At 49.9% G+C, this 12,567-nt stretch overlaps 1 protein-coding gene across 1 annotated transcript in view; it reads right to left on the minus strand.

The window, feature by feature from the left end:
• UBFD1 (ubiquitin family domain containing 1) overlaps positions 1-12,567 on the minus strand; it is a 65,112-nt gene that overhangs the window by 49,975 nt on the left and 2,570 nt on the right. The window contains exon 2 of the mRNA XM_063934702.1: positions 5,748-6,011. Coding sequence (XP_063790772.1) covers positions 5,748-6,011 — 264 coding nt within the window. The remainder of the gene's footprint in view (positions 1-5,747; positions 6,012-12,567) is intronic.

The raw sequence follows: 12,567 nt of genomic DNA on the forward strand, positions 1-12,567 counted from the left end.
AGTTATACCTCTGACGCCCACCTACTCTCTCTTTTACTGCACCCTTTTGGTTACTCCCCTCTCTCGTTGTCTGTGGGACCTCTTCATTCATTCTCTGCTCCTTCCACTATCCCTGTCACTAGCATATCTTGCAGTGTCTTCATTTTTCACACCGGTGACTCTGAGTTTGTCCGCCTGTCCATTAACAGGGTATAGATTAAATGATTGCTGTTTGCTTCCGAATCCAGCATCACTGCGTGAGTCTCTCTAGCCTAACCTCTCCTAACACTGCTCCTCCCCATTCCCTCCACTGTAATCACTGCATGTTGCTGCAGACACCTTGCGGCCCCTATAAATAACACTAATACTATGAATATGCAGGGGGCAGCCAAGTCTGTTCCTCCTATAAGTATAATAGGACCTAACACACCCTCTCCCGCTCTTCTGCAGGGGGCAGCCAAGTCTGTTCCTCCTATAAGTATAATAGGCCCTAACACACCCTCTACTGCCCTTCTGCAGGGGGCAGCAAAGCCTGTGCCTTCTATTTGTGTAATAGGAAATAACACACCCTCTCCCGCCCTTCTGCAGGGGGCAGCCAAGTCTGTTCCTCCTATAAGTATAATAGGACCTAACACACCCTCTCCTGCCCTACTGCAGGGGCAGCCAAGTCTGTTCCTCCTATAAGTATAATAGGACCTAACACACCCTCTCCCGCTCTTCTGCAGGGGGCAGCCAAGCCTGTTCCTCCTATAAGTATAATAGGACCTAACACACCCTCTCCTGCCCTTCTGCAGGGTGCAGCCAAGTCTGTTACTCCTATAAGTATAATAGGACCTAACACACCCTCTCCCGCTCTTCTGCAGGGGGCAGCCAAGTCTGTTCCTCCTATAAGTATAATAGGACCTACTGTAACACACCCTCTCCCGCTCTTCTGCAGGGGGCAGCCAAGTCTGTTCCTCCTATAAGTATAATAGGACCTAACACACCCTCTCCCGCTCTTCTGCAGGGGGCAGCCAAGTCTGTTCCTCCTATGAGTATAATAGGGCCTAACAAACCCTCTCCCGCTCTTCTGCAGGGGGCAGCCAAGTCTGTTCCTCCTATAAGTATAATAGGACCTAACACACCCTCTCCCGCTCTTCTGCAAGGTGCAGCCAAGTCTGTTCCTCCTATAAGTATAATAGGACCTAACACACCCTCTCCTGCCCTTCTGCAGGGTGCAGCCAAGTCTGTTCCTCCTATAAGTATAATAGGACCTAACACACCCTCTCCCGCTCTTCTGCAAGGTGCAGCCAAGCCTGTTCCTTCTATAAGTATAATAGGACCTAACACACCCTCTCCCGCTCTTCTGCAGGGGGCAGCCAAGTCTGTTCCTCCTATAAGTAAAATAGGGCCTAACACACCCTCTCCCGCTCTTCTGCAAGGTGCAGCCAAGTCTGTTCCTCCTATAAGTATAATAGGACCTAACACACCCTCTCCCGCTCTTCTGCAGGGTGCAGCCAAGCCTGTTCCTCCTATAAGTATAATAGGACCTAACACACCCTCTCCCGCTCTTCTGCAGGGTGCAGCCAAGTCTGTTCCACCTATAAGTATAATAGGACCTAACACACCCTCTCCTGCCCTTCTGCAGGGTGCAGCCAAGTCTGTTCCTCCTATAAGTATAATAGGACCTAACACACCCTCTCCCGCTCTTCTGCAAGGTGCAGCCAAGCCTGTTCCTTCTATAAGTATAATAGGACCTAACACACCCTCTCCCGCTCTTCTGCAGGGGGCAGCCAAGTCTGTTCCTCCTATAAGTATAATAGGACCTAACACACCCTCTCCCGCTCTTCTGCAGGGGGCAGCCAAGTCTGTTCCTCCTATAAGTATAATAGGACCTAACACACCCTATCCCGCTCTTCTGCAGGGGGCAGCCAAGTCTGTTCCTCCTATAAGTATAATAGGACCTAACACACCCTCTACTGCCCTTCTGCAGGAGGCAGCAAAGCCTGTGCCTTCTATTTGTGTATTAGGAACTAACACACCCTCTCCCGCTCTTATGCAGGGGGCAGCCAAGTCTGTTCCTCCTATAAGTATAATAGGGCCTAACAAACCCTCTCCCGCTCTTCTGCAGGGGGCAGCCAAGTCTGTTCCTCCTATAAGTATAATAGGACCTAACACACCCTCTCCCGCTCTTCTGCAGGGGGCAGCCAAGTCTGTTCCTCCTATAAGTATAATAGGACCTAACACACCCTCTCCCGCTCTTCTGCAGGGGGCAGCCAAGTCTGTTCCTCCTATAAGTATAATAGGACCTAACACACCCTCTACTGCCCTTCTGCAGGGGGCAGCAAAGCCTGTGCCTACTATTTGTGTATTAGGAACTAACACACCCTCTACCGCCCTTCTGCAGGGGGCAACCACACCTCTCCTAGGAGCTAACACACCCTCTCCCGCCCTTCTGCAGGGGGCAGCCAAGTCTGTTCCTCCTATAGGTATAGTAGGACCTAACACACCCTCTCCCGCCCTTCTGCAGGGGGCAGCCAAGTCTGTTCCTCCTATAAGTATAATAGGACCTAACACACCCTCTCCTGCCCTACTGCAGGGGCAGCCAAGTCTGTTCCTCCTATAAGTATAATAGGACCTAACACACCCTCTCCCGCTCTTCTGCAGGGGGCAGCCAAGTCTGTTCCTCCTATAAGTATAATAGGACCTAACACAACCTCTCCTGCCCTACTGCAGGGGCAGCCAAGTCTGTTCCTCCTATAAGTATAATAGGACCTAACACACCCTCTCCCGCTCTTCTGCAGGGGGCAGCCAAGCCTGTTGCTCCTATAAGTATAATAGGACCGAACACACCCTCTCCCGCTCTTCTGCAGGGGGCAGCCAAGTCTGTTCCTCCTATAAGTATAATAGGACCTAACACACCCTCTACTGCCCTTCTGCAGGGGGCAGCAAAGCCTGTGCCTACTATTTGTGTATTAGGAACTAACACACCCTCTACCGCCCTTCTACAGGGGGCAACCACACCTCTCCTAGGAGCTAACACACCCTCTCCCGCCCTTCTGCAAGGGGCAGCCAAGTCTGTTCCTCCTATAGGTATAGTAGGACCTAACACACCCTCTCCCGCCCTTCTGCAGGGGGCAGCCAAGTCTGTTCCTCCTATAAGTATAATAGGACCTAACACACCCTCTCCTGCCCTACTGCAGGGGCAGCCAAGTCTGTTCCTCCTATAAGTATAATAGGACCTAACACACCCTCTCCCGCTCTTCTGCAGGGGGCAGCCAAGTCTGTTCCTCCTATAAGTATAATAGGACCTAACACAACCTCTCCTGCCCTACTGCAGGGGCAGCCAAGTCTGTTCCTCCTATAAGTATAATAGGACCTAACACACCCTCTCCCGCTCTTCTGCAGGGGGCAGCCAAGTCTGTTCCACCTATAAGTATAATAGGACCTAACACACCCTCTCCTGCCCTTCTGCAGGGTGCAGCCAAGTCTGTTCCTCCTATAAGTATAATAGGACCTAACACACCCTCTCCCGCTCTTCTGCAAGGTGCAGCCAAGCCTGTTCCTTCTATAAGTATAATAGGACCTAACACACCCTCTCCCGCTCTTCTGCAGGGGTCAGCCAAGTCTGTTCCTCCTATAAGTATAATAGGACCTAACACACCCTCTCCCGCTCTTCTGCAGGGGGCAGCCAAGTCTGTTCCTCCTATAAGTATAATAGGACCTAACACACCCTCTCCCGCTCTTCTGCAGGGGGCAGCCAAGTCTGTTCCTCCTATAAGTATAATAGGACCTAACACACCCTCTCCCGCTCTTCTGCAGGGGGCAGCCAAGTCTGTTCCTCCTATAAGTATAATAGGACCTAACACACCCTCTACTGCCCTTCTGCAGGAGGCAGCAAAGCCTGTGCCTTCTATTTGTGTATTAGGAACTAACACACCCTCTCCCGCTCTTATGCAGGGGGCAGCCAAGTCTGTTCCTCCTATAAGTATAATAGGGCCTAACAAACCCTCTCCCGCTCTTCTGCAGGGGGCAGCCAAGTCTGTTCCTCCTATAAGTATAATAGGACCTAACACACCCTCTCCCGCTCTTCTGCAGGGGGCAGCCAAGTCTGTTCCTCCTATAAGTATAATAGGACCTAACACACCCTCTCCCGCTCTTCTGCAGGGGGCAGCCAAGTCTGTTCCTCCTATAAGTATAATAGGACCTAACACACCCTCTACTGCCCTTCTGCAGGGGGCAGCAAAGCCTGTGCCTACTATTTGTGTATTAGGAACTAACACACCCTCTACCGCCCTTCTGCAGGGGGCAACCACACCTCTCCTAGGAGCTAACACACCCTCTCCCGCCCTTCTGCAAGGGGCAGCCAAGTCTGTTCCTCCTATAGGTATAGTAGGACCTAACACACCCTCTCCTGCCCTTCTGCAGGGTACAGCCAAGTCTGTTCCTCCTTTAAGTATAATAGGACCTAACACACCCTCTCCCGCTCTTCTGCAGGGGGCAGCCAAGTCTGTTCCTCCTATAAGTATAATAGGACCTAACATACCCTCTCCCGCTCTTCTGCAGGGGGCAGCCAAGTCTGTTCCTCCTATAAGTATAATAGGACCTAACACACCCTCTCCCGCTCTTCTGCAGGGGGCAGCCAAGTCTGTTCCTCCTATAAGTATAATAGGACCTAACACACCCTCTCCCGCTCTTCTGCAGGGGGCAGCCAAGTCTGTTCCTCCTATAAGTATAATAGGACCTAACACACCCTCTACTGCCCTTCTGCAGGGGGCAGCAAAGCCTGTGCCTTCTATTTGTGTATTAGGAACTAACACACCCTCTCCCGCTCTTCTGCAGGGGGCAGCCAAGTCTGTTCCTCCTATAAGTATAATAGGGCCTAACACACCCTCTCCCGCTCTTCTGCAGGGGGCAGCCAAGTCTGTTACTCCTATAAGTATAATAGGACCTAACACACCCTCTCCCGCTCTATAGCAGGGGGCAGCCAAGTCTGTTCCTCCTATAAGTATAATAGGACCTAACACACTCTCTACCGCCCTTCTGCAGGGGGCAACCACACCTCTCCTAGGAGCTAACACACCCTCTCCCGCCCTTCTGCAGGGGGCAGCCAAGTCTGTTCCTCCTATAGGTATAGTAGTACCTAACACACCCTCTCCCGCACTTCTGCAGGGGGCAGCCAAGCCTGTTCCTCCTATTTGTGTAATAGGAAATAACACACCCTCTCCCGCCCTTCTGCAGGGGGCAGCCACACCTCTCCTAGGAGCTAACACACCCTCTCCCGCCCTTCTGCAGTGGACAGCCAAGCCTGTCCCTCCTATTTGTGTAATAGGAACTAACACACCCTCTCCTGCTGGGCACTGAAATAAGAACTGAGAAGGGGCAGTGGGACAGGAGGGGACAGTTATTTTTTTCGTTCATTGGAGTTATACATAACCCAACATCTGCTGACTAGCAATTAGAACTTTGGCTGATTTGGTTTCCAACATATTGTCATGTGTGTGTTAGAGACTTTAGACGTCAGTGGGACAGGGACTGATGTGAATGATTAAATGTACTCTGTACAGAGTTGCGCGATATGTAGGCGCTTCATAAATAAGGTTAATAATCATAATAGTAGCATGCAAGATGTAGGTACAATATAAATCCATAATGCACACAAGCCTTTGTAAGTTGTAGTTTGCAGTAGTGTTCAAGTTTCACCGGTGATGTTGTTATATGTCTATTAAGTGTGTTTAAAAGGCTGTGTTACCCAATTCTTGATCCCCCATGTCAGGAGGTGCAAGTACCTGTGAGTGTATGAATCTTCTGTTTAAGGCTTGCTCCTGTGCTATCCAATGGGAGCTTCACGTCATACTTGTTCTTATTCCAAATAATCTTAAACTCTACAAGCTCTTTCTCTGACTCAGCGTCGCCTCCGTTGCTCACAGCACCATCTGACTCGGGTTGTGCGGAGCCGCTGTCCTGGGAGGCCTGGGAATTCCTGTCTCCATCTTCTACACAGCTGAGCTTTTCTGTCTGTCCATCCGCCTCCATCCCAAGCTCTTCCACTTCTACAGGGAAAGGGACATGAGCCGGTTAGGTCAGCCGCGCACAAAACAGATCTTTCCACACCAGCTGGGTAATTGTGTCAGCAGAATCTAGGTGACCGACCTCTTATCTCTCCCACCATGAAGCTGACACTAGGATCAGACACATGTGTTGGTACAAATCGTTCTGCATGGTAGAACTTAAAGAACAAGAAAATCCCATCTCTATAGTAAGATCACCTTGTGTAACTACAGCAGTAAAATTAGCTAAATAATTAGGATACATTACCTGTTGTCTTCCCCAGGGCAGGACAACCTGTAGGTCTCCAAGTGTTGTGAAACTACAAGTCCCAGCATACCATACCAGCTATCTGCTCTTGTAGTTCAACAACAAATGCCCAGGCTTGGCTTAAAATCGGTAGAGACACCAACATGCCACCCCAATATGACTACTGAATGCATTTACAACAGTTCTACTATAGTGCAGACAGGTGGCTGGTGTCACACGGGATGCAGGGGAGCAGTTACCAAGTTACACGCCATTATAGGGGAGGGGTTACTAAATCACATGACACAGCATGGTGCAATATGCACACGTGCTGTAACACAGATCAGTCACATTATTAGATAAATCCCTTTTACTACATTCATGTAGCCAAGTATTAGGGCAAAATAGTGGAGTGTGACTTGAGCCATATGGCACACCATGGGGTTGCCCGCCAAGTGAGCTGTCACATTGAAGTTGGTATACGTTTATAATACACTATGTAAACAAAAGTGATTGGACACTGTCAGCAAATAGATGAACAAGGGAAAATGGAAGCTACGCCTGGCGCACAGCATGCCCAGGGTAGCTATGCCAGATACACGGCACACACAGGGTAGCTACGCCGGATACACGGCATGCACAGGTTAGCTATGCCAGACGCACTGCACGCAGAGGGAAGCTACTGTACATCTGGCACGCAGAGGGAAGCTACGGTGGGCACATGGAATGCAAAGGGAAGCTACGCCGGGCACATGGAACTCAGAGTAATGCAACGCCGGGCACATGGCACGCAAAGGGACGCTACGCCGGGCACATGGCACGCAGAGGGACGCTACGCCGGGCACATGGCACGCAGAGGGATGCTACGCCAGGCACATGGCACGCAGAGGGACGCTACGCCGGGCACATGGCACGCAGAGAGACACTACGCCGGGAACATGGCACGCAGAGGGACGCTACACTGGGCACATGGCACACAGAGGGACGCTACGCCAGACATATGGCACGCAAAGGGAAACTACACCGGGCACACGGCACGCAGAGGGTCGCTTTGCCAGACACACGGCACGCATGGAAAAGCTACGCCAGACACATGACACGCAGAGGAAAAATATGCCAGATATATGGCACGCAAAGGGACGCTACACCGGACACATGGCACGCAGACGGAAGCTACTGTACACTGAGCACATGGCACACAGAAGGAAACTATGACGGGTACATTGCACTCAGAGGCAAGCTATGATGGTTACACTGCACACAGTCAAGTTATGATGGAAACATGGCACAGATGGCACTTGGAACAGCTATGTTTCACAGATGGCACACAAGTAAAATGATGTTTCACTAATTGCACAGCAATGAATCACAGATGGCACACTGGTGGAAAAAATAAGAATTTACTTACCGATAATTCTATTTCTCGGAGTCCGTAGTGGATGCTGGGGTTCCTGAAAGGACCATGGGGAATAGCAGCTCCGCAGGAGACAGGGCACAAAAGTAAAGCTTTCCGATCAGGTGGTGTGCACTGGCTCCTCCCCCTATGACCCTCCTCCAAGCCAGTTAGGTACTGTGCCCGGACGAGCGTACACAATAAGGGAGGAATTTTGAATCCCGGGTAAGACTCATACCAGCCACACCAATCACACCGTACAACTTGTGATCTAAACCCAGTTAACAGTATGATAACAGCGGAGCCTCTGAAAAGATGGCTCACAACAATAATAACCCGATTTTTGTAACTATGTACAAGTATTGCAGATAATCCGCACTTGGGATGGGCGCCCAGCATCCACTACGGACTCCGAGAAATAGAATTATCGGTAAGTAAATTCTTATTTTCTCTATCGTCCTAGTGGATGCTGGGGTTCCTGAAAGGACCATGGGGATTATACCAAAGCTCCCAAACGGGCGGGAGAGTGCGGATGACTCTGCAGCACCGAATGAGAGAACTCCAGGTCCTCCTTAGCCAGGGTATCAAATTTGTATAATTTAGCAAACGTGTTTGCCCCTGACCAAGTAGCTGCTCGGCAAAGTTGTAAAGCCGAGACCCCTCGGGCAGCCGCCCAAGATGAGCCCACCTTCCTTGTGGAATGGGCATTTACATATTTTGGCTGTGGCAGGCCTGCCACAGAATGTGCAAGCTGAATTGTATTACACATCCAACTAGCAATAGTCTGCTTAGAAGCAAGAGCACCCAGTTTGTTGGGTGCATACAGGATAACAGCAAGTCAGTTTTCCTGACTCCAGCCGTCCTGGAACATATTTTCAGGGCCCTGACAACATCTAGCAACTTGGAGTCCTCCAAGTCCCTAGTAGGTGCAAGGCACCACAATAAGCTGGTTCAGGTGAAACACTGACACCACCTTTAGGGAGAGAACTGGGGACGAGTCCGCAGCTCTGCCCTGTCCGAATGGACAAACAGATATGGGCTTTTTTGAGAAAAAACCACCAATTTGACACTCGCCTGGTCCAGGCCAGGGCCAAGAGCATGGTCACTTTTCATGTGAGATGCTTCAAATCCACAGATTTGACTGGTTTTAAACCAATGTGATTTGAGGAATCCCAGAACTACGTTGAGATCCCACAGTGCCACTGGAGGCACAAAAGGGGGTTGTATATGCAATACTCCCTTGACAAACTTCTGGACTTCAGGACCTGAAGCCAATTCTTTCTGGAAGAAAATCGACAGGGCCGAAATTTGAACCTTAATGGACCCCAATTTGAGGCCCATAGACACTCCTGTTTGCAGGAAATGCAGGAAACGACCGAGTTGAAATTTCTTTGTGGGGCCTTCCTGGCCTCACACCACGCAACATATTTTCGCCACATGTGGTGATAATGTTCTGCGGTCACCTCCTTTCTGGCTTTGACCAGGGTAGGAATGACCTCTTCCGGAATGCCTTTTTCCCTTAGGATCCGGCTTTCCACCGCCATGCCGACAAACGCAGCTGCGGTAAGTCTTGGAACAGACATGGTACTTGCTGAAGCAAGTCCCTTCTTAGCGGCAGAGGCCATAAGACCTCTGTAAGCATCTCTTGAAGTTCCGGGTACCAAGTCCTTCTTGGCCAATCCGGAGCCATGAGTATAGTTCTTACTCCTCTACGTCTTATAATTCTCAGCACCTTAGGTATGAGAAGCAGAGGAGGGAACACATACACCGACTGGTACACCCACGGTGTTACCAGAACGTCCACAGCTATTGCCTGAGGGTCTCTTGACCTGGCGCAATACCTGTCCCGTTTTTTGTTCAGACGGGACGCCATCATGTCCACCTTTGGTATTTCCCAACGGTTTACAATCATGTGGAAAAAACTTCCCGATGAAGTTTCCACTCTCCCGGGTGGAGGTCGTGCCTGCTGAGGAAGTCTGCTTCCCAGTTTCCATTCCCGGGATGAAACACTGCTGACAGTGCTATCACATGATTTTCCGCCCAGCGAAAAGTCCTTGCAGTTTTTGCCATTGCCCTCCTGCTTCTTGTGTCGCCCTGTCTGTTTACGTGGGCGACTGCCGTGATGTTTTTCCCACTGGATCAATACCGGCTGACCTTGAAGCAGAGGTCTTGCTAAGCTTAGAGCATTATAAATTTACCCTTAGCTCCAGTATATTTATGTGGAGAAAAGTCTCCAGACTTGATCACACTCCCTGGAAATTTTTTCCTTGTGTGACTGCTCCCCAGCCTCTCGGGCTGGGCTCCGTGGTCACCAGCATCCAATCCTGAATGCCGAATCTGCGGCCCTCTAGAAGATGAGCACTCTATAACCACCACAGGAGAGACACCCTTGTCCTTGGATATAGGGTTATCCGCTGATGCATCTGAAGATGCGATCCGGACCATTTGTCCAGCAGATCCCACTGAAAAGTTCTTGCGTGAAATCTGCCGAATGGAATTGCTTCGTAGGAAGCCACCATTTTTACCAGGACCCTTGTGCAATGATGCACTGTTTTTAGGAGGTTCCTGACTAGCTCGGATAACTCCCTGGCTTTCTCTTCCGGGAGAAACACCTTTTTCTGGACTGTGTCCAGAATCATCCCTAGGCACAGCAGACGTGTCGTCGGGATCAGCTGCGATTTTGGAATATTTAGAATCCACCCGTGCTGTTGTAGCAGTATCCGAGATAGTGCTACTCCGACCTCCAACTGTTCCCTGGACTATGCCCTTATCAGGAGATCGTCCAAGTAAGGGATAATTAAGACGCCTTTTCTTCGAAGAAGAATCATCATTTCGGCCATTACCTTGGTAAAGACCCGGGGTGCCGTGGACAATCCAAACGGCAGCGTCTGAAACTGATAGTGACAGTTCTGCACCACGAACCTGAGGTACCCTTAGTGAGAAGGGCAAATTTGGGACATAGAGGTAAGCATCCCTGATGTCCCGGGACACTATATAGTCCCCTTCTTCCTGGTTCGTTATCACTGCTCTGAGTGACTCCATCTTGATTTGAACCTTTGTAAGTGTTCAAAAATTTTTTTTAGAATAAGTCTCACCTAGCCTTCTGGCTTCAGTACCACAATATAGTGTGGAATAATACCCCTTTTCTTGTAGTAGGAGGGGTAATTTAATTATCACCTGCTGGGAATACAGCTTGTGAATTTTTTCCCATACTGCCTCCTTGTCGGAGGGAGACCTTGGTAAAGCAGACTTCAGGAGCCTGCGAAGGGGAAACGTCTCGACATTCCAATCTGTACCCCTGGGATACTACTTGTAGGATCCAGGGGTCCTGTACGGTCTCAGCGCCATGCTGAGAACTTGTCAGAAGCGGTGGAACGCCTCTGTTCCTGGGAATGGGCTGCCTGCTGCAGTCTTCTTCCCTTTCCTCTATCCCTGGGCAGATATGATCTTATAGGGACGAAAGGACTGAGGCTGAAAAGACGGTGTCTTTTTCTGCAGAGATGTGACTTAGGGTAAAAACGGCGGATTTTCCAGCAGTTGCCGTGGCCACCAGGTCCGATGGACCGACCCCAAATAACTCCTCTTCCTTTATACGGCAATACACCTTTGTGCCGTTTGGAATCTGCATCACCTGACCACTGTCGTGTCCATAACATCTTCTGGCAGATATGGACATCGCATTTACTCTTGATGCCAGAGTGCAAATATCCCTCTGTGCATCTCGCATATATAGAAATGCATCCTTTAAATGCTCTATAGTCAATAAAATACTGTCCCTGTCAAGGGTATCAATATTTTTAGTCAGGGAATCCGACCAAGCCACCCCAGCTCTGCACATCCAGGCTGAGGCGATCGCTGGTCGCAGTATAACACCAGTATGTGTGTATATACTTTTTATGATATTTTCCAGCCTCCTGTCAGCTGGTCCTTGAGGACGGCCCTATCTATAGACGGTACCGCCACTTGTTTTGATAAGCGTGTGAGCGCCTTATCCACCCTAAGGGGTGTTTCCCAACGCGCCCTAACTTCTGGCGGGAAAGGGTATACCGCCCATAATTTTCTATCGGGGGGAACCCACGCATCATCACACACTTTATTTAATTTATCTGATTCAGGAAAAACTACGGTAGTTTTTTCACATCCCACATAATACCCTCTTTTGTGGTACTTGTAGTATCAGAAATATGAAACACCTCCTTCATTGCCTTTAACGTGTGGCCCTAATAAGGAATACGTTTGTTTATTCACCGTCGACACTGGATTCAGTGTCCCTGTCTGTGTCTGTGTCGACCGACTAAAGTAAACGGGCGTTTTAAAAACCCCTGACGGTGTTTTTGAGACGTCTGGACCGGTACTAATTGTTTGTCGGCCGTCTCATGTCGTCAACCGACCTTGCAGCGTGTTGACATTATCACGTAATTCCCTAAATAAGCCATCCATTCCGGTGTCGACTCCCTAGAGAGTGACATCACCATTACAGGCAATTGCTCCGCCTCCTCACCAACATCGTCCTCATACATGTCGACACACACGTACCGACACACAGCACACACACAGGGAATGCTCTGATAGAGGACAGGACCCACTAGCCCTTTGGAGAGACAGAGGGAGAGTTTACCAGCACACACCAAAAACGCTATAATTATATAGGGACAACCTTATATAAGTGTTTTCCCTTATAGCATCTTTTTTATATATTTCTAACGCCAAATTAGTGCCCCCCCTCTCTGTTTTAACCCTGTTTCTGTAGTGCAGTGCAGGGGAGAGCCTGGGAGCCTTCCCTCCAGCCTTTCTGTGAGGGAAAATGGCGCTGTGTGCTGAGGAGATAGGCCCCGCCCCTTTTTCGGCGGCCTCGTCTCCCGCTCTTAACGGATTCTGGCAGGGGTTAAATATCTCCATATAGCCTCCGGAGGCTATAT

The sequence above is a fragment of the Pseudophryne corroboree genome, chromosome 7 (assembly GCF_028390025.1).
Source record: "Pseudophryne corroboree isolate aPseCor3 chromosome 7, aPseCor3.hap2, whole genome shotgun sequence".
Taxonomy (NCBI): domain Eukaryota; kingdom Metazoa; phylum Chordata; class Amphibia; order Anura; family Myobatrachidae; genus Pseudophryne; species Pseudophryne corroboree.